The 27,406-nt window shown below is 44.5% G+C and overlaps 1 protein-coding gene across 2 annotated transcripts in view; it reads right to left on the bottom strand.

Annotated features, from left to right (window-relative positions):
• Positions 1 to 27,406, bottom strand: part of LOC147111205 (coiled-coil domain-containing protein 3-like) — a 323,375-nt gene that overhangs the window by 9,784 nt on the left and 286,185 nt on the right. Inside the window, exons 1-2 of one of the 2 annotated variants that reach the window (XM_086001870.1) lie at positions 14,086 to 15,002; positions 3,120 to 3,294 (exon numbers count right to left, since the gene is read on the bottom strand). In XM_086001870.1, coding sequence (XP_085857996.1) covers positions 3,120 to 3,294; positions 14,086 to 14,441 — 531 coding nt within the window. In that variant the 5' untranslated portion in view covers positions 14,442 to 15,002. Of the gene's footprint in view, positions 1 to 3,119; positions 3,295 to 14,085; positions 15,003 to 27,406 lie in introns of those variants that run through there. The other variant, XR_015080062.1, reaches the window with a different exon arrangement.

Below are 27,406 nucleotides of genomic sequence, written 5' to 3'. Positions count from 1 at the left end.
TTTCCAATGCCAACAAGAAGTTCTTGAATTTAAAATGTTTTACCAATAGGTTCTGCTGAAAAGGAAGGTTGCAAGGTCAAGGCAGGGGAGTCTCCACTTGTGCGCCTTCTGAGGATGGGCAGTCTCGCTCCCTCCCCCTACTGCCAAAGACTCTGGAAACTCAGAAGGAAGCTATCCGATCTGGGGGCTGTTGAGTTCATCCATGAAAATTGGGGGAATAGAGGCCCCAGTGACCCATTGTGTCACTTCAAAAATGTTGGAAAAAATTCCCCTGTTCCTCGCACCCGCCCCCCGATCTTCAGGGGTCCAGGCCCCAACCTCAGCCTGGATGCTCCTGGTGAGGTCCATGTGTCTTTCAGGAGGCCGGTGCTCCTCATCTTGCACTGGCCTCCAAACTTATGCTAGATGCCATAAGACCAAGAAAAAGGGAACTTCTATCACAGGGAGTCCCTGCTCTCTGATGCAGGAGAACCATATTTAGGGTGGATGGAGATTCCACCCTAGACAAGACCTTCTTGAAAACTGTTGGCACAGGCTGTGACCTGACATTTCTGCACAATGTAAAGGGCACTAGATGGCCCATGCATTTTCAGGGCCTAGTTATTTATTTCCCAGGAATCAAAGATCACTTGGTTCACCGGAGGCAATTTTTGTTTCTGGCGTACTTCGGGTGGACGGTAGGTGGGGCGCCCTCTCCACTCACCTGATGTCACAAGCAGGAGGCCCAATCGATTTTCATGCTCAGGCCTCACTAACATTGAACAGGCAAGCTATGAATCATGCTGCTAATAGGCAGCTCCCCCATTTGGGAGGGCGGCAAACCCGCCATGGCAGACACCGAAGCAGCACCTTAAAAGGAAGGGTTGAAAAGGTCAGAAGGTCAACGGAACAACAAGTTAAAGTGGCAAGGAAATATAAAGAGCTCATCAAGCAGCAAGGAGTTGAACCTAAGGGAGCCATTAAGGCTTAAAAGTCCCAAAAATAATGAAGAGTCATTGCCAGACCCGCTTCCAGGTTTACCTATCTGCAGCTTATATAATCCCTTTAAGTAGCGCTGCAAATGGCTGCCTCCTTCCCTGTACAGCCCACGATTTGTGGGCAGGTTGAGGAAGTCGCAGTGATTGCTGATTTACATGAAAATAGTGTTCGAGTCCAACAAACGCCCTAGAACCCGCATTGGAATAGATTTATTAGGCCCCTGCATGGCCGCCTAGATTGAGGTCCACCTGAGAATTGGAGCGGGTGGATGTCAAGAAGTAAGTCAGCGAATTGTTTCTTTTTTTTCAATTTTTGTCTCGTTACCTCCCCATTCATGTTGAAAAACAGGGCGGTAGGCAGACAAAAACCAGTTCATCTATCTCTGGGAAGAGGTCCTACAAACTTCTTTTGAAATTCTTCAGCTGCAGATGTGCACACTCCCACATATCCACCCCAACCCCCTGCAGCAGAGTAAGGTCATGGGAGATACTTCTAAATATCCCAGTTCCCTGACATTACTCCAACTTGAAATTAAATACATCAACCAAAGTTAATAGCTAGAAAGGCTGAAAGTAGAGGTCACTTGTACAGAGACAAGCAGCTGGAATTTAAAAATAGATTCTTCACAAGCAAACAACCCTGTAATTGTTCTTTTCCAAAGCAAAAAAAGACCACGCTATATTTGAAGAACATACTTTTCAGATTTGTTTTTAGCCCTTCGCTTTGTGGATGCATCAAACCAGAGCTCCTGGTGCCAGACCACTGGCTTATTTAAATTCCTCAGCAATGTGGAATGACTTCAGATGGTACAGCTCCAGTCAGGGACCTTTTGTTTTGGCTGAGTCACTCAGAGCTGCTTTATTTAATGTGTCTGTATTTAGCATGTCGGGGCATTGGGTTGCAGTCTGGAGAAAAGAACCGGACACTGGGAAGATAATTATCCTCTCCCCTCGCCTCTGTTTCTTTAATAAATAATTTTTTAAAAGTACTGCGAGGTTGTATTAACCACTGGGAGCCCTTCAACAAGCACACAAAAAAATCTTGCAACATTGGATTAAACACAGAAGACCAGATTCGCAGAGGATATGCATATTGTTGAGCGTGGTAAAGGCAGCACGAAGCACATGAAAGGGTAAGAAAGATAAAAGCACCATGGGTTTTTAAGGTGTATGGCATTACATCGTTGGTACACTAGTAACACCAGGAGCATGTTATCAAATTACAAGGCAGTAATTATATCGTAATGGCATTAGTAGATTTCCCATGCAGTTTTTCACGTTTATCAAGCTCCCACTGCACCTTATGTTTGACAGCAGTTCACCCTTTACTTTAATACAATTAATTTACTGCAGCAATGTATCATATGAATGACTTGAGGAGGCAAAAATATACTAATGTTGAAAGATCCATCACTCCTAATATTTGCAATACTATTTCCCAAACTTTCCTCCCCAAACCTCCTATTCCCAGTTATGTAAATTATACAATCCCCCCCCCCCCCGCCTTATTACACAAATATGTAATATTTCAATTGCTTAGCTTTCTGCTGGTTACTTGTTCCTCATTGGTACTTTAATTTGTTAACATTTAGTCAATCGGACGCTTGTTAACTTCACAGGTAACTCGTTGAGCCAATCATGATTTTGTGCTCTACAGACCTGTAACATTTTGAAGTTGTGATGTGACACATGTGGCAAGACACAATGGCCTAGAAATTGGAACATGTCCGAATCAGGGGGGAGGGGTAGAGGGCCTCCTGCTCCTCCCAGCTCCACAGTAAGGTAAGCAAAACAACCTTTCGGGTGGCAGCTTCCAGTGGTCCCTTTAAAGACCGCTGGTTTGGTTGCTGGGTGCCTGAAGAAACTGACCACAACACAAGATGAGGTCAATCGCAGTCCAATTTGGCAAAGAGGTCTGAAGTAGGCATCAGACCCCCGAGTTGCATATGTAATGGACCTAACACCTGTTTCAGGCGCGCACCCTAGATGCCTACTAAGCAGCCCTAACCAATATGGCAGGCAGCGCAGAATGAGCGCACGCATGACGCCCACCATATTGGACGCTTAGGCCCCTGTTTTGCAGCGAGATCCAATTTCTAGGCCTAGTCTTTTAATTACATAGACTATTCAATAAAGCCCTACCCGATTATCCTCTTGCAGTTCCCACTCAGGAGTGTAGGTGTGATGATGGGTGCTACTGGTGCAGTTAGAGAACTGGAAGAGACTCGCAAACATCCTCTTGTTCTCGGTGGTGTCTGGGAAAATTGGATCCTGGAAATTGATTCCGTGCGGCACAATGTTGTAATTCTCATCCAGCCTGAAATAGAATGAAATTTCATAATCTTACACAAGAAATTCACAAGAAAGCTCCCTACGTCCCACCCCTTGCCGTGCATTAAAGCACTGTGGTACTCCAGTGGCTGAGTGTTCTTCTGAGTTTGACAGAGCTGTGTCACTCCATGCAAGAACCTCACAGAGTCCCTGTATTTGCCTCCCAGTCCCCTCCAACATGTGTGTGACTTTGACGGGATAGCAATAATGGATTCTGCCTCCTTTTACATGTAATGAGAACAGAATTTGACTTCTTTGGGCATCATCAACCAATGGCTCCAGTAAGAAACAGATGGAATTGTGGAATGAGGTTCTCAAAATACTAGAAAAAATTCCTGGGATACCAGAATAAAACCAGAATTTGACATTTCGTTGCCATAAATTGGTAGGTCTAGTTTCTAAGAAGGGGTGGCAAGAGAGGTGGAAGGGACAGAGACTCCTCCCTGTGTAGAAGAAGATAGATAAACTATTCCAAGAAGTTTCTGCAGGAAGGAAGCAGCAAGAGGAAGAGACAGGCAGTATCTCCAGAGAGGGGATGGGCTAAGAACTTGTCAGTTTTTCTAAGGGGGACGGACAGTTGCCACTTCTACGTACTGGGGTCCATAAAGAGTTCAACGCATGTTTAGAATCGGGCGGTGATAATATTGATACAAAAGCAAAATACTGCGGATACTGGAAATCTGAAATAAAAAACAGAAAATGCTGGAAATACTCATCAGGTCAGGCAGCATTTGTGGAGAAAGAAACAGAGTTAACAGAGGGGACTTGGAGTGCAAGGAAATCGGGAGAGGTGCAAAAACGGGCTGGCCATTCGCTATCACCCGTTTTTTGCCCAGCAACAAAGTTAAAATTACCCACCAAGGATTTTTTATAGCACAGAAGGAGGCCATTTTACGAATCCGCGCCTTTGTTAGCTCTCTGAGCTACCCACTTATTTCCATTCCCCTGCCCTCTCCCTCTAACCCTTTCAATTTTTCTCTTTCAAACCTTTAGTCACTCCCCTTTTAAAAGCTATTATTATGGATTCTGCTTCCACCATTGTTCCTGATAGGGCATTAACTAACTATATACTTAAAAACAAATCTCCTGATCTCTCTTTTCATTTTCTTGGTGACAAGGTTAAACTTGTGCCATCTACTTACCCATTCACCAACCACTGGAAATAATTTTCTTTATTTATCTTATCAAGCCCCTACATCTCTATCAGATCTCCTGTTAACCTTCTTTGTTCTAACGAAAAGAGCCGTTTGTCTAGTTTTTCCTCATAACTAAAGCCTCTCACTTTGTCATCATCTTAGTGAATCTCTTCTACACACTCTCCATTGCCTTGACATCCTTCCTAATGTACGCCACCCAAAATTGAACACAATATTCTAAGAGTGGCCGAACCAATGGTATAGGTTTAGATTGGCTCTTGACGCACAGGGAAGGAGTCTACTAATATAAGCTGGGCTCAGTTGGTAGAATTCTTGTTTCTGAGTTGGAAAGGCTGTGGGTTCAAACCCCAATCCAGGGCTTCTAGGAAGATAGTCCAGTGCAGTACTGAAGGATTGCTGCAATGTCTGAGATGCTACCTTTCAGATGAAACAATAAACTGAGGCCCTATCTGCTTGTCTAGGTGGTTGTAAAAGATCCCATGGCACTATTCGAAGAGTTCTCCTGGTGTCCTGGCCCACATTCTTTTCTCATCAAGTATCACCAAAATCAGATTATCTGTCCCTTCCTCCTCTCTTGCCACTTGCTATTTCTGCGATCTTGCCTTACGCATATTGTCTGCTGTGTTTGTCTCCATAACAATGATGATTACGCTTCAAAAATAAATTAATTAGCTGCATCATGTTTTGGGATGTCCAGGAAAAGGGCCTTCTTCAGAATGGGAAATGAGAGGAAAACACTTCCCATTTCAAGAGAGCAGAGGGAAAGATATTGCTTCCAGTTTCTGCGAGAGGAGAGGCACTACCCTTAAATGTGAGTTTCGTTGCGGGGGGTGGGGGGGGGTTAAGCAGCTGGTTTGTGCAACATTCTGTGTAAGGAATGTAAGTCTGAGCCTAAAGCAAAAATCAGATAACATGTAGGTTTGAGACCTTTCCCTCTCTTCATTATATTACAACTTGTGAAGTTGGAACATGGAAACCTGTGATAAGGTTCCAGAGGTATACAGGTATGCTTTGATGCCTAGTCACACCACTAGTGGTTAAGGTAGGCCAAATTCTCTGAAATGGCATCCTGACTCTTAAACAACCCCCCTCTCATTCCTATTTGCTAAATTATTTTGTACTTAATAATTCCATTGCATTGTAAATAAATATTTTAGATGCTTTAACCTGTATACATTCTGATCCACATTGAATATTTGGCCATTTAAGAGAGAGATATTGTAGTGTAGGACCATGGTCAATCCAGTATGCAGATAACAAATGGAGCATGTTCCTGATCACATAAACACAGATTACTGGAAGATGCAGTTTCTGGAACAAGTGGCCCCATCTAGATTCATACTCTTGTGTTCTTTTATTGCTTTTATACTTTCTAGTAAGCATTACTAGAGAACAAATATTTTTTGTACAACCCTGCTCAAGGGATTTAGAAATTCAGACCTCTGGGAAGTGTACCAATGTATTGTGGGGCCTTGTTCCAGGATATTCCTTTAAACATCATTGCTGGGCCAGTGTAACCTGCACCTAACCAGTGGAGTGGGAAATAAAGTATGATTATTAAGTCACTTAATGTGCATTGGGCTCTATGCCCTATCCGGCAGTTTTGCTGTGTGATTGATGGTATTAGTGTAATATATTTTACTGGGTGGTCTCACTGTGAGATTTATGGTATTAGTGCTCCACTTTGCCCAGTGGTCTAACTGCATGATTGATGAAATGTTACCAAACCAAAGCAAAATTTGACCAAATCTGTTGAGAGGTTTCATTAAAACAGAGAGACAGCTAATTTTAGAAACTTGGCTGCCTTGTTCACAATAAAGAGGAATTGTGCTATTACTATAGAAACATCAAAGTGTAATTTGTCGATAAGTAGGGTTCACTCAATGCAACTTGAGTGCATTATATAATGGTAGCTTTGAGGGATTTCTATAAGTAGCCAGAAAATATACATCTTAGAGCCCATGGAAATAATTATTCCAATTTTCGAATAATAATACTGAGTACTCCAAATAATTACTTTCAACCTCACATTATGAGTTGGCATGATAAAAATGCTTTTCATGTGGTTAGTCAGTATCTTAAGGTCAGAGGGGTGAAGAGTGGCCACGTGAACTAGAGGGGGAAGGAAGAGAACGCAACCTGATGGGGAGAGGAGAGCACAAGAGTGAACCGAGGGAGGAGACACTGAATGGAGCAGGTGAATACCAGCATGAGCTGGGGAGAAGAGAAGGAGAGTCCCCAGCATCACTTGGGAGAGGGAGAGAAGCGTGTCTCCATGTCACGCTGAGAAACATATATATAGTTTCAAAACAACTTAACAATCAGATTTAGCAACAGAATGCCAATACATAGTCACATCAATTTCTCTGCAAGAAATGAGGGGTAATGCCTGCACTTTTTGCTACAATCTTGTGTTGTACAAGCATCTTAAGTTATGACAAGCTGGTGCCCCACTGCACTGTAACTAAATATTAGGCCACAATTTACTGTAAAAATAACGGTGAGGGTAACAGTGCTGACCGTTATTTATGCACAAATCGGACAGCAACTTCAGGCGAGCATGGATGCACAGTTAAACGTGAAAATCCGAGATATGCCGCTCTGCTGTAAACATGCGCAAAAATGTCATCTCACCGTCTGGCTGCCCATTCAAAAGTATTGAAAGACATAAAGTTCCTGTGTTTGTGTCGTAAATATGGACTAAACTCGCCACAGAAAGTTAGGGCTTGTTCATTTCAGGCTAATTATGTTTTTAATGATGTATATGACTTAATTACTGCCAAACAACCTCTCTGGCACTGAAAATGGAGTTTTACAAGTGTGGAGTCTCATTCCTTCAGTTTTTAATTGTTGGAGATTTAATTTTTTTTAATTAATTCTTTTTTTTCTTTCTGTCTCTTTTTTCTCTCTTAATCCACTCTTTCTTTCTTTTATTTTGCTTACTGTACCTGATTTGACATTGAATTCACTATTCTAACTGATATTTCCTGGTTCAGACTCTGCACTGTTCATTAACAATTCTTCAATCTGATTGGTTAAGGAGATACACGGTTGCATTCCCTGTTCACGCAGGTCCCAGGTGCCCTGTAGAGGGCGCCGGGCCATTTGGGTGTCCCACTTGCAACAACTTGCCCTGTAAAAGCTCAAGGAAATTAAACGGGCAAGGGCAGGTCTAATGGATGGCAGGTGCTGTTTGTTCGCTGGTTACAGTAAATTCTGGCCAGTATAGGCTTACATTTGGGGCTATTATTGAGTTGTCACCTTTTTTGAAACTATTGCTGGGCTTTTCCTGGTTTCCTAGGTTGGCACATGTGTAGCTGTGAGTTGTAGTATTCGGAATGACAATGATTTGCAAAAGCAATACAAATGTGGCAGACTGACTTTTATTCCGTTGCATGGTGGACTTAACCTGGTGACAGCTAAGATGACATGTTTGCTTTGATATGCTTAAACACGATTTTTCCTTGTGGTTCGACAGCTTGACAGTTATGAGGGTGAAATCCTTTGAAACCGGTTGACAGTTCAGACTGAAACTCAGTCCAGTGCTTTATTGCATATTGTAAACTAAAATGATACAACAGTGTTGATATCTGTGTATATATGAAAACGAGGCAGTATGTTAGTTACGTGTCTCATTGAAATCCCTGAAGGAACATATTTTCCTGTTTTTTCCCCCCTTTAAAAATGAGCCAAATCCTCTCAGGTTGGGGGGAGCTTTAATTTCCAAGATATTTATTTGCTTTACTAGACACTTCAACTGGATTTTAAAGAGTGTCATTAAAATGATAATTAATAACTGCAAAGAGCAAAGAGGATTCATGCAAGCTGGCAGCTGGAGAATTAAGTGTGCCATTCATTAGGAGTACATTAACAAGCCCCAGGACATTGCTGCAGGAGTTCCTCAGGGCAGCATCCTAGGCCCAACCATCTTCAGCTGCTTCATTAATGACCTTCCCTCCATCATAAGGTCAGATGTGGGAATGTTTGCTGATGATTGCACAGTGTTCAGTTCCATTCGCAATCCCTCAGATAATGAAGCAGTCCATGAAGCATGCCCACATGCAGCAAGACCTAGACAACATGCAGGCTTGGGCTGATAAGTGGCAAGTAACATTTGTGTCACACAAGTGTCTGGCAATGAACATCTCCAACAAGAGAGAGACTAACCACCTCCCTTTGACATTAAATAGCATTACCAACATTGAATCCCCCACCATCAACATTCTGGGGGTCACCATTGACCAGAAACCTAACTGGACCAGCCACATAAATACTGTGGCTACAAGGGCAGGTCAGTATACTGCGAGAGTGATTCACCTCCTGCCTCCCCAACGCCTTTCCACCATCTACAAGGCACAAGTCAGGAGTGTGATAGAATACTCTCCACTTGCCTGGATCAGTGCAGCTCCAACAATACTCAAGAAGCTTGACACCATCCAAGACAAAGCAGTCCCCTGGATCGGCACCCCATCCACCACCTTAAACATTCACTCCCTCCACCACTGGTGCACCGTGGCTGCAGTGTGTACCATCTACAAGTTGCACTGCAGCAACTTGTTAAGGCTTCTTCGGCAGCACCTGTCAAACCCGTGACCTCTTCCACCTAGAAGGACAAGGGCAGCAGGCGCATGGGAACACCACCACCTCCAAGTACCCCTCAAAGTCACACACCACCCTGACTTGGAAATATATCACAGTTCCTTCATCATCACTGGGTCAAAATCCTGGAACTCCCTACCTAACAGCACTGTGCCAGTACCTTCACCACACGGATGCAGCGGTTCAAGAAGGTGACACACCACCACCTTCTCAAGGGTAATTAGGGATGGGCAATAAATGCTGGCCTTGCCAGCGACATCCACATCCCATGAATGAATGTGTAATTTTTTTTTAAAAAGCATAGTCTGAATTAGCACTGTGTGCCAGCCTCACGCCATCACTGGCCCCACATTGGGATGGCATATGTGCCCAGGGATAATAGGGAGACCAGTGCCAGGTGGGAGCACATTCTAAACACCCAGTCTGTTCAGAAAATCCAAAACAAAAACAGAAAATGCTGGAAACACCCAGCAGGTCAGGCAGCATCCGTAGAAGTGATGAAGGGTCATCGACCTGAAGCGTTTACTCTGTTTCTTGCTCTACAGATGTTGCCTGACCTGCTGGGTGTTTCCAGCATTTTCTTGTTTTGTTTCGGATTTCCAGCATCTGCAGTATTTTGCTTTTATGGCAGCCTGTTCACACACTCAGTTGCCAATCTCTAATTGTGGCCAGGCTTGAATTGTATCAAAGCTTTTCAATTAAAAGGCCAATAATGATTTAATTTTCAGGTGAGAGACTGTCTTCAGGGGCCACTTTGAACTTTCCATTTTATTTTTCCAATTGTTTGAAAACCAAAGGAAAAAACGCATCAAAAAGCCTTTTGATAACTGTTTTGCAAGTTGTTTCCTGCACTCTGCCACAACACCTATGGTTAGGAACTAGTTATATGAGTTATGGGGAGTTTTATCATTGGAGCGTGGCATCTCAAATGAATTTCTGAATAATAGTTTGACTTGTCACTGATTTTTAACGACTGTTAAGAATCAATTCATCATGGAGCATATTCTGATTAAATCCAGTTCCCATTTTATTGCCAATCATGTTCGGATATGCTTAAAGACGAATAATTTTCAAAACATCCTTATCGCCATCTGATGGACAAAAACATCCTCATCCCCATCCTCATCTGACGGACAAAAAACATCTCCGTGAGCTAACATCTCCATCAGAGAGACAGAAATATCTGTGTCTGATGAACAGAAAAATTGTCCATCTCATAGACAGGAACATCTGCATCAGATAGAAACATCTGCATCAGACAGACTGGAACATCTCCATCAGATAGACAGAAACGTTTGCATCTGATGGACAGAGACATCTGCGTCTGATGAAGAGAAACATCTCCACCAGATACAAACATCTCCATCAGATAAATAGAAGCATCTGCATCTGATGCAGAGAGACATCTGCATCAAATATAAACATCTCAGTCTGATGAACAGAAAAATCTGCATCAGTTAGAAAAGAACATCTGCGCCTGATGGGCAAAAACATCTCCATCAGACAGACGGAAACATTCTCATCCCAATCTAATAGCTGGAAGCAAATATCCACGTAAGGTAAACGGAAACATCCTTGCCTCCAACCGATGGCAAGGGACACTTCATCTCCATCAGATAGACAGAAACAATTCCACATCGCTCTGATGGTGAGAAATGTCGCCGTTTGCGAGACAGAAATGTTCCTCTCCTCCATGGGACGGGAAAAAAACCCTCTACCTTCATCAGATAAGCAGGAATATCCAACTCTCTATCTCATTACCTGAACATAGAAACATAGAAGATAGGAGCAGGAGTAGGCCATTCGGCCCCTCGAGCCTGATCCACCATTCAATGAGATCATGGCTGATCATCCAAACTCAGTACCCTGTCCCTGCCTTCTCCCCATATCCCTTGATCCCTTTAGCCTTAAGAAATATATCCAGCTCCTTCTTGAATATCTTCAATGAATTGGCCTCAACTGCCTTCTGTGGTAGAGAATTCCACAGGTTCACCACTCTCTGGGTGAAGAAATTCCTCCTCATCTCTGTCCTAAATGGCTTACCCCTTATGTTTAGACTGTGACCCCTGGTTCTGGACTCCCCCGCCATCAGGAACATCCTTCCTGCATCTAGTCTGTCCAGTCCTGTTAGAATTTTATAAGTTTCAATGAGATCCTCTCTCATTCTTCTAAACTCCAGCGAATATAAGCCCAATCGACCCAATCTCTCCTCATATGTCATTCCTGCCATCCCAGGTATCAGTCTGGTGAATCTTCACTGCACTCCCTCCATGGCAAGAACATCCTTCCTCAGATAAGGTGACCAAAACTGCACACAATACTCAAGGTGTGGTCTTACCAAGGCCCTGTACAACTGCAGCAAGACATCTTTGTTCCTGTACTCAAACCCTCTCGCTATGAAGGCCAACATGCCATTTGCCTTCTTAACCGCCTGCTGCACCTGCATGCTTACCTTTAGCGACTGGTGCACAAGGACACCCAGGTCTTGTTGCACTTCCCCTTCTCCCAATCTATTGCCATTCAGATAATAATCTGCCTTCCTGTTCTTGGCACCAAAGCGGATAACCTCGTGTTTATCCACATTATACTGCATCTGCCATGCATCTGCCCAATCACCCAACCTGTTCAAATCATACTGGAGTTTCTCGGCATCCTCCTCACAGCACACACGCCCACCCAGCTTTGTGTCATCTGCAAACTTGGAGATATTACATCTAGTTCCCTCGTCTAGATCATTAATATATATTGTGAAAAGCTGGGGTCCTAGGAACGATCCCTGCGGTACCCCACTAGTCACTGCCTGCCACTTGGAAAAAGACCAGTTTATTCCAACTCTTTGCTTCCTGTCTGCCAACCAGTTCTCTATCCAAGTCAGTACCTTGCCCCCAATCCCATGTGCCTTAACTTTACATGCAAATCTCTTATGCGGGACCTTATCGAAAGCCTTCTGAAAGTCCAAATACACCACATCCACTGGTTCTCCCTTATCTATTCTACCAGTTACATCCTCAAAAAATTCCAGTAGATTAGTCAAGCACTATTTACCTTTTGTAAATCCATGTTGACTTTGTCCGATCCTGTCACGGTTTTCCAAGTGCTCTGCTATTACATCATTTATAATGGACTCTAGCATTTTCCACACTACTGATGTCAGGCTTACCAGTCTATAATTCCCCATTTTCTCTCTACCACCTTTTTTTTGAACAGTGGGGTAACATTAGCTACCCTCCAATCCAAGGGAACTGTGCTAGAATCTATAGAATTTTGGAAGATGACCAGCAATGCATCTACTATTTCTAGGGCCACTTCCTTAAGTAGCCTAGGATGTAGATTATCAGGCCCTGGGGATTTATCGGCCTTCAATCCCGTCAATTTTCCTAACACCATTTCCCTACAAATACTGATTTCATTCAGTTCCTCCATCTCATTAGAACCCATGTTCCCCGACATCTCTGGGAGGTTATTTGTGTCCTCCTTTGTGAAGACAGAACCAAAGTATGTATTTAATTGGTCTGCCATTTCTTTGTTCCCCATTATAAATTACCCTGATTCTGACTGCAAGGGACCTATGCTTGACTTCACCAATCTTTTTCTCTTCACATATCTATAAAAGCTTTTAGTCAGTTTTTATTTTCCCTGCAAGCTTACTCTCATACTCTATTTTCCCCCTCTTAATTAATTCCTTTCTCCTCCTTTGCTGAATCCTAAACTGCTCCCAATCCTCAGGTTTACTGCTTTTTCTGGCCAATTTATATGTCCTCTCCATGGATCTTATGCTATCCCTAATTTCCCTTGTTAGCCATGGTTGAGTCACCTTTTCTGTTTTATTTTTATGCCAAACAGGGATGAACAAATTCTGTAGTTCATCCATGTGATCTTTGAATGTTTGCCATTGCCTATCCACCGTCAACCCTTTGAGTAACATTCCCCAATCAATCCTACCCAACTCACGCCTCATACCATCGTAATTTCCTTTATTTAAATTCAGGACCCTAGTCTCTGAGTCAACTACTTCACTCTCCATCTTAATGAAGAATTCTATCATATTATGATCGCTCTGCCCCAAGGGGCTTCGCACAACAAGATTGCTAATTTATCCTTTCTCATTACATAATACCCAGTCTAAGATGGCCTGGTCTCTAGTTGGTTCCTCGACATATTGGTCCAGGAGGCCATCCCATATACACTCCAGGAATTCCTCCTCCACAGTATTGTTACTCTCTCTAAGATTTGCCTTTCTATCTAATCGATAATAACGTCACCCACCCCATCAGATGTAAATAAGAATCTCCACTTTCATCAGAGAACAGAAACATTTGCACCGCTGCCTCCAGTCAGCTCTTAGGTTACAACCCTGCCAAAGTCCCAGGTAAACCTCATCTCTTTAATAAATGTTTCAATAATCCAATTGGGAGTAAAAATGCTTCAAACGATTCGCCACTGTTGCAGCAGTGCGCAAGAAGCTCGAGGACTTACATATTTCAAGTTAGGCTGCTGTACCTGGGACTGGATGCTAATTATATTCTGAACGGTTCAGAATCCAAAGATCTCAGATTTCCCCGACCCAAGAAGGCAGCCAGCAAGTAAAACAACCCGCACATGCACGAATGGAATTTGAACAGACGCCGTTTGGTTATTAAATACGCGGAGACAAACGTTTTATTAAACTGGTAGTGGTGGGGGGCTCCCTGAAGTTACTGTTCACGCCATCCAAAGGAAAAGTGTCAGAGAAACAAGCTTCTCCCTCACAGTTGGGGTCAGATCTGCCCAAAAGATGCCCATCAATTTGAGGGGATCGTGACATTTTTTTTTACCATGGAGGGAGGCTTGAACAGCATTTCAGAACACGCTGAATGTGAGGCCAATAGGTAGAATGGTGCCTGCAAGTAGGACCAACCTGGTCCCAGGTACTGGTACTGAGGACTGCATCTCAGTGTCGACAGGGATAAAAAGGGAGTGAAATCCAGCCACCCCATCCCCTAACCCCCACGCGTGTCTCAGAAAGCAGCAGGCAGTCTTACCTGACGAAGAAATAGTAGGTGTTGTTCTCCATGACCGTGTAAGAGTGGCAAGGAAAATATCCCAGCCCAGTCAGGTTAAACCTGGCGCCGGCTGGCATCTCCAACATGCTGCCCCAGGCCTGGTCACACAGCAGCTCGACCTCGGCGGAGTAGAAGAGGTCCGTGTCATATTGCCAGGGCAGGTAGTTGTGCACGCTATACGTGTCCTTGTAGACAGCCAGCACCTTGGCATAGACGATGATTTCGGCCAGTTCGGCTCGGCACGGTTCACTTTGTGGTCTCCAGTCGTGGGGCAGCTGACAGCCCCAGCCTCCTGCCAAGACGGTCAGTGCCAGGATCGTGAATGGCCACCTCATTCTGTCACAGTCCCAGTCCAGCAGTGGCCGAGGGTCAGAGAGGCAGAGAGAGAGAGAGTCTCCTCCAGATAGTAAACGCAGTCTGTCGGGTAAGTGTGTGGAGGGTGGGGAATCCTTTCAACTCTTACCAACTTGTGTAAACTCTTCCTGCTTCTTGCTTCACTGTTCTCTGCCCACTGTGCATCTTTTAAAGGAGCTCCAAGCAATGCAAAGTCAATCCCATCTAACGAGGTTTGTGTGGGCTGCCGAATTTGTGTGATTTTTCTGGCTAATCTGTCGCCGGGCACTGAATGTGAATCCTTTAAAAAAAAAACCTCACAGAAGCAAGATCAGTTTTCAAGGGGTTTGAGTCGCCAACATTTTCTTAAAGTGACAGCGCACCCGAACCAGCCATGGCACGCGTTCAAATCCTGGCTCTGTGCTCCTGGGTGTTCAAAGCTGCACTGCAGACATTGAGCTCCGCTTACTGTGGACTGCTGGGGCTTCTAATGACTGTATTCGGCTAGTTTGGGGGGATTTTATTACAGTAATCTAGCTTGCGCATAAACGATCTATCTCGCTTGTTTAAAAAAGGGAAACACTGCATTGGGGGGGGGGGGGGGGGGGATCTGAAATAAACACAGAAGTTGCTCCAAATGTACCGCCCGTGTCTGTGAAGAGGCAGATTATGATATTTCCAGCGTGTGCATTTCCAGCCGGGTTTTTTTTTCCTGATTTAATTTATATTTTGCTTGTTTTCCCGTTTATAAGCTGATGGAAAATCAACAAGATCATTAGGGCAGTGGGTATTTTTAAAAATATAATTTTCACATTTAATCTTCATGAAGCGTCACCTCACCTTAAGTGTAGATTACTCCTGGACCTTGGACTTATTGTGGCTGAAATTCGCAAATTATTTTTGTTATAAATAGGTAAACATAACCAGTGTTGTCCTGTTAATGACATGCTGCATGCTCCAGTCTGACGTGCCCACACTGCTGATAATTCACCGCCTACTTTACTCTTCCTCTTGTACAAAGCAGTGCGGCTGAGAGGATGATAAAGGGTCACAATCCAGGGCGGGAGATTTCCTCTTGTCTGCTAACTGCATCTACAAACATCGGGTTTACCATAATCACATCGAACGCGTACATGGTACCGTTTAAACTCCGCACCAATCAACACGACCGCTTGGAAAAACAACTCAATTTTAAAAAGGTCTTCACCATGTAGACAAGGTCACACTTGCCTTGCTCCTATTGGGCTTGCTGCCGAGAGTTGTACTAAAAATTATTTCCTTAACATCGATTATTAACGATGGGAAGCGCAGTCAAAACTGTGACCCACCTTGTTCTAAGTCAGTTGGGCCAGAGAGAACATAACAACCAAAGCACAGAGCATGCTCACCCCGCCTGTATACCGTTAAGCGTTGCAATTTATTGCTTCATCATTCAGAATTGTTGCATAAAAAGAAAGAGTTGCATTTATATAGCACCTTTCACTATACAAAACCCTGGTTACCACACCTGGAGCACTGTGAGCAGTTCTGGGCACCACACCTTAGGAAGGATATATTGGCCTTGGAGGCAGTGCAGCGTAGGTTTACCAGAATGATACCCGGACTCCAAGGGTTAAATTATGAGGAGAGATTACACGAATTAGGGTTGTATTTCCTAGAATTTAGACAGTTAAGGGGTGATCTGATCGAAGTTTTCAAGATATTAAGGGGAACTGATAGTGTAAATAGAGAGAAACTATTTCCGCTGGTTGGGGAGTCTAGGACTCGGGGGCATAGTCTAAAAATTAGAGCCAGACCTTTCAGGAGTGAAATTAGGAAACACTTCTACACACAAAGGGTGGTAGAAGTTTGGAACTCTCTTCCACAAACGGCAATTGATGCTGGGTCAATTGTTAATTTTAAATCTGAGATTGATAGCTTTTTGTTAACCAAAGGTATTAAGGGATACGGGCCAAAGGTGGGTATATGGCGTTAGGTCGCAGATCAGCCATGATCTCATTGAATGGTGGAAGAGGCTCGAGGGACTGAATGGCCTACTCCTGTTCCTATGTTCCTTTCAGGACCACCGGCCATCCCAAAGCTCTTTACAGCCAATGAAGTACTTTTTGAAGTGTAGTCACTGTTGTAATGTGGGAAACACGGCAGCCAATTTGCGCACAGCAAGCTCTCACAAACATCAATGCAATAATGACCAGATAACCTGTTTTTAGTGATATTAATTGAGGGATAAATATTGACCAGGACACCAGGGATAACTCCCCTGCTCTTCTTCAAAATAGTGCCATGGGATCTTTTACGTCCACCTGAGGGAGCAGACGGGGCCTCGATTTAACATCTCATTCAAAAGACAGCACAGAACTCCCTCACTACTGCACTGAAGTGTCAGCCTAGATTTGCTATACTCAAATCTCTGGAGAGGGACGTGAACCTGCAACCTTCTGGGTGAAAGGTGCTATCCACTGAGCCACAGCTGACATAAGTATATGACCCCTTAGTTCTGGCTAAATGGGTATTCTCCTCAGTGCAGGGCGTCAAGTTTTTATGTTTGCACAAGCTGGCCCTTTACTAAAGCTCTGTTTGAGGGACAGCGAATAAGGGTGGCTGACAGAGGACTATTCTGGGTCCACTGCTGTTGACATTAAGAACATAAGAACATAAGAAGTAGGAGCAGGAGTAGGCCATACGGCCCCTCGGGCCTGCTCCGCCATTCAATAGGATCATGGCTGATCCGAATCTAGACTCACGTCCACTTCCCTGCCCTCTCCCCATAACCCCTAATTCCCTTATCTGCTAGGAAATTGTCTATCTCCGTTTTAAATTTATTTAATGTTGCAGCTTCCACAGCTCTCTGGGGTAGCAAATTCCATAGATTTACTACCCTCTGAGTGAAGAAGTTTCTCCTCATCTCAGTTTTGAAAGGGCAGCCCCTTATTCTAGGAAGTCAAAATACACTACATCCACTGGTTCCCCTTTATCCACCCTGTATGTTACGTCCTCAAAGAATTCGAGCAAATTTGTCAAATATGACTTCCCATTCATAAAACCATGCTGACTCTGTCCTATTAAATTATGTAAAAATCTATATAAAAAGGAAAAGGGTGGCTAAAGTGAACGTTGGTCCCTTAGAGGATGGGACCGGGAAACTAGTGGTGGGGAACATGGAGATGGCAAAGACGCTGAACAAATATTTTATATCAGTCTTTACAGTAGATGACACTAAAAATATCCCAACACTGGACAAACAGGGGGCAATGGGGGGGGGGGGAGGAGCTAAACACGATTAAAATCACTAAGGAGATGGTACTCAGTAAAATAATGGGACTTAAGGCGGATAAATCCCCCAGACCTGATGGCCTACATCCTAGGGTCTTGAGAGAAGTGGCGGTAGGGATTGTGGATGCATTGGTGATCATTTTCCAGAGCTCCCTGGACTCAGGAAAGGTCCCGGCAGATTGGAAAACTGCTAATGTAACACCCTTATTTAAGAAGGGAAGTAGACAAAAAGCTGGAAACTATAGACCAGTTAGCCTAACATCTGTGGTTGGCAAAATGTTGGAGTCCATTATTAAGGAAACAGTAACAGAGCATTTGGATAAACATAATTTAATAGGACAGAGTCAGCATGGTTTTACGAAGGGGAAGTCATGTTTGACAAATTTGCTCGAATTCTTTGAGGATGTAACATACAGGGTGGATAAAGGGGAACCATGGATGTAGTGTATTTGGATTTCCAAAAGGCATTTGACAAGGTTCCACACAAAAGATTACTGATCAAGATAAAAAAATCACGGGATTGGGGGTAATATACTGGCATGGGTGGAAGATTGGCTATCTAACAGAAAACAAAGAGTTGGGATAAATGGTTCGTTCTCGGGCTGGCAATCAGTAATTAGTGGTGTTCCGCAGGGGTCAGTGCTGGGACCCCAACTCTTTACAATCTATATTAACGATTTGGAGGAAGGGACCGAGTGCAACATATCCAAGTTTGCCAACGATACAAAGATGGGAGGGAAAGCAGTGAGTGAAGAGGACATAAAAAACCTGCAAAAGTGGGCAGAGATTTGGCAGATGGAATATAATATTGGAAAGTTATGCACTTTGGCAGAAAAAATCAAAGAGCAAGTTATTATCTAAATGGAGAGAAACTGCAAAGTGCTACAGTACAAAGGGATCTGGGGGTCCTGGTGCATGAAACACAAAAAGTTAGTATGCAGGTGCAGCAGGTGATCAGGAAGGCCAATGGCTTTTATTGCAAGGGGGATGGAGTATAAAAACAGGGAAGTCTTGCTGCAGTTATACAGGGTATTGGTGAGGCCACACCTGGAATACTGCGTGCAGTTTTGGTTTCCATATTTAAGAAAAGATATACTTGCTCTCGAGGTGGTTCAGAGAAGGTTCACTCGGTTGATTCCAGAGATGAGGGGTGTAAAGTCTATGGGTTGTGCAGTTAATAAATACACAGACTTCAGAAGTAACAAACAAAACAGGTCTTTACTATTCGAAGGTCCGGGTGAATCTGCCCCAGCAATCCTGCTACAACACTTATATACTGGTGTGGTCACTATCGGTATTACAGTATACAGAAGCCAAACAAATAGTGCCACACCTAAAGTAGTTCCCTTAAAGGTGAACGGTTACATTCAATAGTTCCCTTAAAGATAGACGGGTACATACACTACAATCCTCCCTTTTTAGCTTATTACTTACAGAGTCCCCGTTAAACATACATATCTTCAACTTCCTCTAAAACAAATTACAGATATAATCTCGGTGGAGTCAATGTCATATAAAACAATTTACAAATATAATCTCGGTGGAAACAGTTCACAGGTTCAGTCTCTGCGGAAACAGTTCATAGATTCAGTCTCTGATCTTGACTCGTTCCGAACAACATTTCTTTGGTGTAGCCGGATTACCTGGCTAGCGTGACTCCTCCATAGCCTTTTTCTTGACGTAACAGCTTGAACCTTCGTCCTGTTGAACCAGCAGTGCGGACTTTTACAACCAACTGGCTGTCTTGACATTTTCCAGTTTTTCAACTAATTTAGCTCCTTTCGTAATGTCCCGCCTGGAATGGTAGAAGTGCTAATATTTTAGACAGTTATTATCTTCTGCTTCTTCTTTTTCTTTTCTGCCTTTTTGAAACTCTCGGAGCTCCTCTCTCGGCTGCCAGCTGTAGCGCCACCAACTCTTATGTTCCTTAGACCTTAAGTGCTTCCTCCGGATTTCAGCACTTTGAGAGTTTTCATCACAAGCTGGGCAGACCACATCCTTGTAATATTCAGTGTCACTCAACAGGTCATGGTAATATTCGGGTTCGTCCTGAGTTAGGCCAGCGAGAGAGACTTCTTCTTCCTCCTCACCCGTCTGGACGTTAGCTGACAGTGGTTCCTTCCCTAAACATCTTTCTTGAAAAGCCTTCTTCATGCATTCATATTCATCCCGCTCTTCCTGGGTTATCTGCCATTCCTTCACGATGGACCTCATTTGTGAGTTCAATACCTTCCTTTCCATCGGTAATTGCGTTATCAGGCTATTTAACCCTTCTACTGAAGTAACGGTTTCCACATTCTTCTGTTCACCTTGACGTGATTCAACGTACTTTTGGCATCTTTGTAAAATTTGTGTTGCCACCTCAGCTATCTCCGTGACTTTTGAGAGCTCCGAACTCGTTCCCCCTGAAGATTGAAGCTCGTGTTCAGATTGTTCCCCTTGCAGAGTCTTGTCCTTCAGCATATGAAGGAGTTGGCTGACCTTTAACTCTTCCCTGGGAACACGGTGGATCAGAGTCTTCTCCATTTCCTCCACCACTTTCTCCAATACTTCCACCTTACGTTCCTCTTGAACTTTGGCTTTCAGCGCTCGGAAAAGTTGCGCCCTGATGCGCTCTAGTTCATGTTCAGGGACCATTCTTACAGTGTCCTGTTCTTCCACTGAAAGGATTCCCAGTTGAATCTGTTCTTCAAGTTGTTGAACCTCGGTCATTGCCGCCTCATATTTGTCTTGGGTGTCCTTCAATGTTTTTATAAGTTCTTGGACATCCTGTCTTTCATGCTCTGCCATGATTTTCACCTCTAACTTCTCATCTATGGATGGAGCTCTTACCGATGAGTCTGTCTTGGCCTTGAGCTCATCAAGAATTTCCTGCAGCCTTTGGACTTCTTGCTCATGTTCAACCTTTAGTTGTTCATATGCTTCTACTGAAACTAGCTTTTCGGAGGCTGCCGAGTTAACCCCCTCCAGAATTGTAGCCTGGGCCTGTTCATACTGTTCTTTCAACTTCTCACACTCTGCTTGTAAGGAGTCGTAGAGAAGAACTGGAATAAACTCCTGGCTCCCTGAAGATTCCTCTTCCGTTGGTTCATTCTGTAAATATTCTAGTTCCTGAACAGCATCAGGGGAATGTGATTGGTATTTGACCACGATGGCTCTATGGTCGCTCTCTGCTTGAGCTAGCTGTCTCTGTAGTCTTTCCAGGTTCTCCCATTCGGTGTCCCAGAACCTTTCCATATTTTTCATCTCTTGTACGAGACGGTCACTCAACTGTTCTAATTGTTGTCGTACTTTGACATAAGTTTGTGTCCGAGCTCGGTGTTCTTCCGTCATGGATGAATCCTTTGCTTGAACAGGCTCAGAATTCTCTGTCAACCTGGAGTTCTGCTCTGCAGCTTTATTCTTCTTGGTACCATAAGTCCTTCTGCATGTCTTCGTTTTCTTTCCCATCGTCGGCAAGTCCCTTTTAGCCTTGTCTTCCATATTCCACTTGGTCTTATCATCATCCATTTCAGAATCTGAGCTAATAGCTTGCACCGAGTCCTCCCTCATTATGGCTTTTAGGTAATGCCATTCCATGTCTATTTTCTTAATCCACTCCCATCCTAGAAGTGGTGGTCCTCCCTCAGGTAATACGTACAAGTTCATTCTTGGGTGTTCTTTACCCCTATCTCTCACCTTGACTCTTATTTTCCCCACGGGGTATACGTTATGCCCCGTGTATGTCTGTAATACGAACTTGGTATTTCTTAAAGGTATGTGAGAGAATAGCCGGTGGTAGTCCCTTCGGTTGATGACTGATAGAGCTGATCCAGTGTCCAGCTCCATTCTTACTTGGACTCCAGCTATTTTTAGTATGACCCAGATGGCCTGTAGATCCGTTTCTTTACCCACATTGTGGATTCTCAGCCTACCCAGCTCCTGGTTGTTTGGGTCTGAGTCTGAATTCTGTTCGTCTGAACTCTTCTCAGCCACCTTGTGTACCTTGTTGTACTTTTCTTGTGGTGGCTTCCTTTGATTATTGGTCTTTTTCCCGGACCGGCATACCTTCGCGATGTGACCCAGTTTGCCACATTTCCTACACTCTTGGTTCTTAAACCAGCATTGATTCTGGTCATGCGTTGTCTTCCCACAATGGTAGCATTTTGTTGTGCTTGAAGTAATTTGGTCCACCCCGAGTGCCGCCGCCTTTAGTTGCATTTCCGCCGTTCCTTTCGCTGCGGCTTCGTGCGATGCAGCTATAAGGACAGCCCTGTCCAGTGTGAGGTCGTTCTCTTCCAGTAGTCGCTTCTGCGTCCCTTCTTTGGACAATCCGCATACGAACTTGTCCCGCAGCGCTTCTGTCAGATTCCCTCCGAACTGGCAGTATTTCGCTAGCCTACGCAGTTCGACCAAGTATTCCGCATTGCTTTCGTCTTTCTTCTGCGTTCTTGCATAGAATTTGAATCGTTCAGCCAGCATCAGCGGTGTGGGGTTCAAGTGGTCCTTCAGCACAGCCACAGTCTCTTCGAAGGTCTGATCCACTGGTTTATTTGGTGCTATTAGAGGCTTCAAGAGCCCGTATGTTTTTGCCCCCATCGAGTTTAGCAATGTTATCGCCTTGTCGTCTTCCTCTATTTTGTTGGCTTCGCAATAGATCTCTATGCGTTCCACGTACGTGGCCCAGTCTTCTATTTCAGAATTAAAGTCGTTAATATTCCCTCGCTTAGGCATTTTTCTTCCCTTGGGAGCAGCACCAGTATTTCTTTAAGTATTCTTATTTATTTGTTTGTTTCTAAGATGGCGGTTTTCCCGCGAAATCGGCGGTTTCCCGCTCTTTCCTTCCCTCCCCGCCCACTTCAATGGCGGTATGTCAATCAAGATGGCGGTTTTCCCGCGAAAATGGCGGTTTCTCGCTCTTCCTTTCTCGCCCCGCCCACTTCAATGGCGGTTTCCCGCTTCTTCCCGGTGGAAGGGGTACGCTTCCCCCACAGCGGACAGGTTCAGCCACTGGCTGGCTTCCGCACAGCTCCCCTTACTCGGCTATGTCCTTTCCTCCCGCCCGCACGGCTATACCGGTGCTGGGTACACCCCGTTAACGGAGGACAGTTCAGCCGCTGGACTGGCTCTCGCGCAGTCTCTCTCTCCGTACCCGGCTCTGTCGCTCTCTCACCCGCACGTTCGGTGCTACCGGCCCTGGGTACCCCGTTGGTGGAGAACAGTTCAGCCGCTGGACTGGCTCTCGCGCAGTCTCTCACCTTGTTTTCGGCTGTGTCTCTCACCCACTCCCGCACGTTCGGTTTTGCCGGCTCTGAGTACCCCGTTGGTGGAGAACAGCTCAGCCGCTGGACTGGCTCCTCGCAGTCTCTCTCTCCGCACCCGGCTCTCACCGGCACGGTTCCCGTTTGCCTCCCCAGCCCTCTCGCAGACCGGTGTTTCCTTCCCCGGCTGCGGCTGGGTTTCTCTTCCCGCGCCTACTCGCAGGCTCAGCGCTTCGTGGCTGCGGTCGCTGCCCGGATTGTTCCCGCCGATCGCGGTCCGGCTGTCACCCGACGCCGTTGGACCCGACTTTTGGTCGGCACAGCTCCCCCTCGACCGAGGTCGAGTGCTCTGCCCTTATCCTCCGGATACTTCTACCCCTTCCCCTACTCACAGTCTCTTCGGCCGCCTTGTTTCTTGCTGGTCGGCTCACTCCGCACCGTGGCAGAAGGGTAGTCAGTGCCTGTTGCTGATACAGCTTTTGTTGTTAGTCTTCCTGCTTTCTGTTGTTGCAGCCTCGTGTTTTCTTTTGGTAGCACGACGAGGGCGGTTGTCTCTCTTCGACGCTCTTCGTTGCTTTTGGTAATCTTGCCGCAGGGTACGATCGGACTCGTCGCCACTGTAAAGTCTGTGGGTTGTGCAGTTAATAAATACACAGACTTCAGAAGTAACAAACAAAACAGGTCTTTACTATTCGAAGGTCCGGGCGAATCTGCCCCAGCAATTCTGCTACAACACTTATATACTGGTGTGGTCACTATCGGTATTACAGTATACAGAAGCCAAACAAATAGTGCCACACCTAAAGTAGTTCCCTTAAAGGTGAACAGTTACATTCAATAGTTCCCTTAAAGATAGACGGGTACATACACTACAAGGGGGTTGACGTATGAGGAAAGGTTGAGTAGGTTGGGACTCTACTCATTGGAGTTCAGAAGAATGAGAGGCGATCTTATCGAAACATATAAGATTGTGAGGGGGCTTGATCGGGTGGATGCGGTGAGGATGTTTCCACTGATGGGTGAGACTAGATCTAGGGGGCATAATCTTAGAATAAAGGGCTGCCCTTTCAAAACTGAGATGAGGAGAAACTTCTTCACTCAGAGGGTAGTAAATCTATGGAATTTGCTACCCCAGAGAGCTGTGGAAGCTGCAACATTAAATAAATTTAAAATGGAGATAGACAGTTTCCTAGCAGATAAGGGAATTAGGGGTTACGGGGAGAGGGCAGGGAAGTGGACGTGAGTCTAGATTCAGATCAGCCATGATCCTATTGAATGGCGGAGCAGGCCCGAGGGGCCGTATGGCCTACTCCTGCTCCTATTTCTTATGTTCTTATGTTTATCCAAATGCTCTGTTACTGTTTCCTTAATAATGGACTCCAACATTTTGCCAACCACAGATGTTAGGCTAACTGGTCTATAGTTTCCAGCTTTTTGTCTACTTCCCTTCTTAAATAAGGGTGTTACATTAGCAGTTTTCCAATCTGCCGGGACCTTTCCTGAGTCCAGGGAGTTTTGGAAAATAATCACCAATGCATCCACAATCCCTACCGCCACTTCTCTCAAGACCCTAGGATGTAGATTGATGTATGAATGATGTAGAAATGGGTACTTCTAGCAAGGTGAACCAAGAATGTTACTTCAATTTAAGCCAGGAAAATAGGACCAGAGAACACATACAGAAATTAATGAAAAGTAAGTTGAGAGCAGAGACCAAAAAAAAATCTTTACATAGTGCTTAATGTTTGGAATACTCTACCAAGCAAATTAACAGAGGCAAAGAACACTGGCACTTTCAAAATGTAAATTGATGTCATGCTGGGAGAGTCAATGGGTCAATCAGCTTTTTCTTATCCCTCACATCTTTTATATTCACACCACATCACCCTATATCCAGTTCCACCTCTATCTCTACCTCACTCTGCATCCACTCTGTATCCCACACTACAATGTTCATAACACCTTACATCTCATCCAATGCCCATATGATGCTGTCCCATGCTCACATTATTTGTTTTTATTCCTAATCCAATGTGATCCTGTAATCAGTTCCACACTCATTTAACCTCACATCAAATTCCAAACATACATAACCCTCACCTAACCCCAGACAAGCCTTGCATTATGTAATCGCTGTGCATCTTGGAGCACCTTCAACCTTAACGGAAAGCCTAGGCTTTCTGATTGAGAAGTATCTCCAGTGGGGCAGGACTCCCACCCACCTTGGAAATATCCGCCCAACCGGTCACATTTCTGGCTCACGGGCATTTGCATATCCAAAGTGGGATCTCGGAAGGATCACAAAGTGACAGCAAAGGGCGTCAGGGGCCTGTTGTAAAGCAAGGAAGAGGCAACCACTGAGCACCCCATAAAATTAACATTTCCTGTCTGCTGAAAGTTGTCTCACTGCTCATGGGGCCTACGCATGGCCATGCTGTCAGAGTGACTGCACATGCTCATGTGAAGGAATAAGCCATATAACCTATTCAGAAAAATACACCATTCTATGAATGACTTCTGGGCTTATTAAAACATGACAAACTGGGTCTGGAAATCTAGAAACCTAACGATGAAAAAGCTGTGAAAGCATTCTGGCTATAGAGATAAGATAGTTGTTGACACTGAATCAATAACCTTATTGAAACAGAAGGTTAAAGGCTCCGGTAGGCTGACCTTTTGGAACAAGACAATGGTTCACTCTGGTTAAGGTGTTCTAATTTACACTTCGTAAAGAAGCACAAACATCTGCCTTCGTAAAAATGACATCAAGTAAAACACACCTGCTGTTACATTGTTTTTTATGGTAAACTTAGAACGCCTAGAGAAGAGACATAATTCTGTAATGCAGAGGTCAGCAGAAAAATGACTAGAAATAATTAGCTTACATCAGCAGAAAACTTTAAAGGAAAAACCACTGGAAAAGGGTATAAATATTGAACTCTCAAGTGGGATAGTAGACTCGCTGTAATCGGGCAAAGTGATTCTCGGCTTCAGAGGCAGCTCTGTAAGTCTCCAACTCTTTGTACCTCAGGGATCAAAGGTATTTGATTTTGGTGGATATCCTGAATAAAACTAAGAACTGTAAAACTGTAGCGAAGTTAAGATTTGAGAATAAGGATCTCTGATAATAGAATTGTAAGCTTTCTCTTTTTGGAACTGTTAATGTTGCAATTGACTCACCAACTGTAAATTACATGTTGGTTCTTTAATAAATCTATATATTTTTAGAATTGTCTCACATAAGACTTCTGTATCAAACTCGCAAACTCAATCTCTGTACACTCTTTGGTGAGGAGTTGCAGAATTCTGGGGGGGTTTTCTGGACCCTCATAATATCCGGAATGTTACAGTTTAGCTAAACTTATTAAAAGTGCTATCTGGAGGATGGTAACATTTTCAGGTTGTTCCTTTCCTTTAGGGAGAGATAGTCCAGACCTTTAGACCCAATTAAGCGTCTTTAGGATTCAGCTACCTCAAACTTTAGTTGAAAATGAACGTGTGAGGAATACGCCTGATCCGGGGTAGCCCTAAAGGGGCTAGGACTAGTAATAATCCCTTCACTCGCTCACGGTAAAGCCCAAGCCCCCTCAGAGATTACATTTAAACGTTGAGTGTTGGGGCCTAACAAACAGCCTCCTCCTCCAGAATTCAAAGAGGGCATGTAGTGCGAAGCATGATGGAGGTACTGCTTCCCTCATTTTAAATTAATTAGCATTCCCCTGTCCACATATGGGGGAATGCATTGCAGACTACTGCACTCCCCTCTGGAAAATGGGTGGGAGGTGGAGATGCAACATTGTCCATCCCCAAGCACATTTCCTGCTCAATCCAACCCAGATCCATCTGAAATCTAACAGGACAGAGCTGGAGTACTAAGGCCATTAGTTTTACTGTCAGTTTGACCTAGAGTCAAAAGATTGTGGATTCAATTTTGCTCCAGGAATCTAGCATGTAATCTAAGGTGAGCATTATTAGGTCCTGCTCTCATCTGTCAAAATTGCTCACTATTCCAGAATCATTCTGGAATGCAAAGATAAACCCCAGCTTCTATTCTCCACTGCTAACTATCTTCTTAAACCCCTCTCTGCTGTCTCCTCCACCCTCACCTCCAACATCAAGTGTGAGGAGCTCATGGACTTCTTTGTCTCTAAGATTGAGACCATCCATTCAGCTGCCTCTGCCACTTCCCTACCTTTCCCTAGCCACCGGGACAAACTTCCTCTAAGGTTCCCCCCTGCCCTAGCCCTGAACTCACATCTTTCTCCAGTTTCTCTCCAATCTCCCCTCATGACCTCTCCATGCTCATCTTGCCCATAAGACCCATTTCCTGCTCCCTCGACCCTATTCCCACCAAACTGCTGACCACCCAACTTCCTTTTCTGGCTCCCATATCAGCTGACATTGTTAACGGTTCGCTCTCCTCAGATACTGTCCCACTCTCCCTCAAATCTGCC

This window comes from Somniosus microcephalus, chromosome 11, assembly GCF_052327205.1.
Source record: "Somniosus microcephalus isolate GS21.2 chromosome 11, FLI_Smic_1.0, whole genome shotgun sequence".
Taxonomy (NCBI): Eukaryota; Metazoa; Chordata; class Chondrichthyes; order Squaliformes; family Somniosidae; genus Somniosus; species Somniosus microcephalus.
This window is presented reverse-complemented; position numbering and strand designations above follow the sequence as displayed.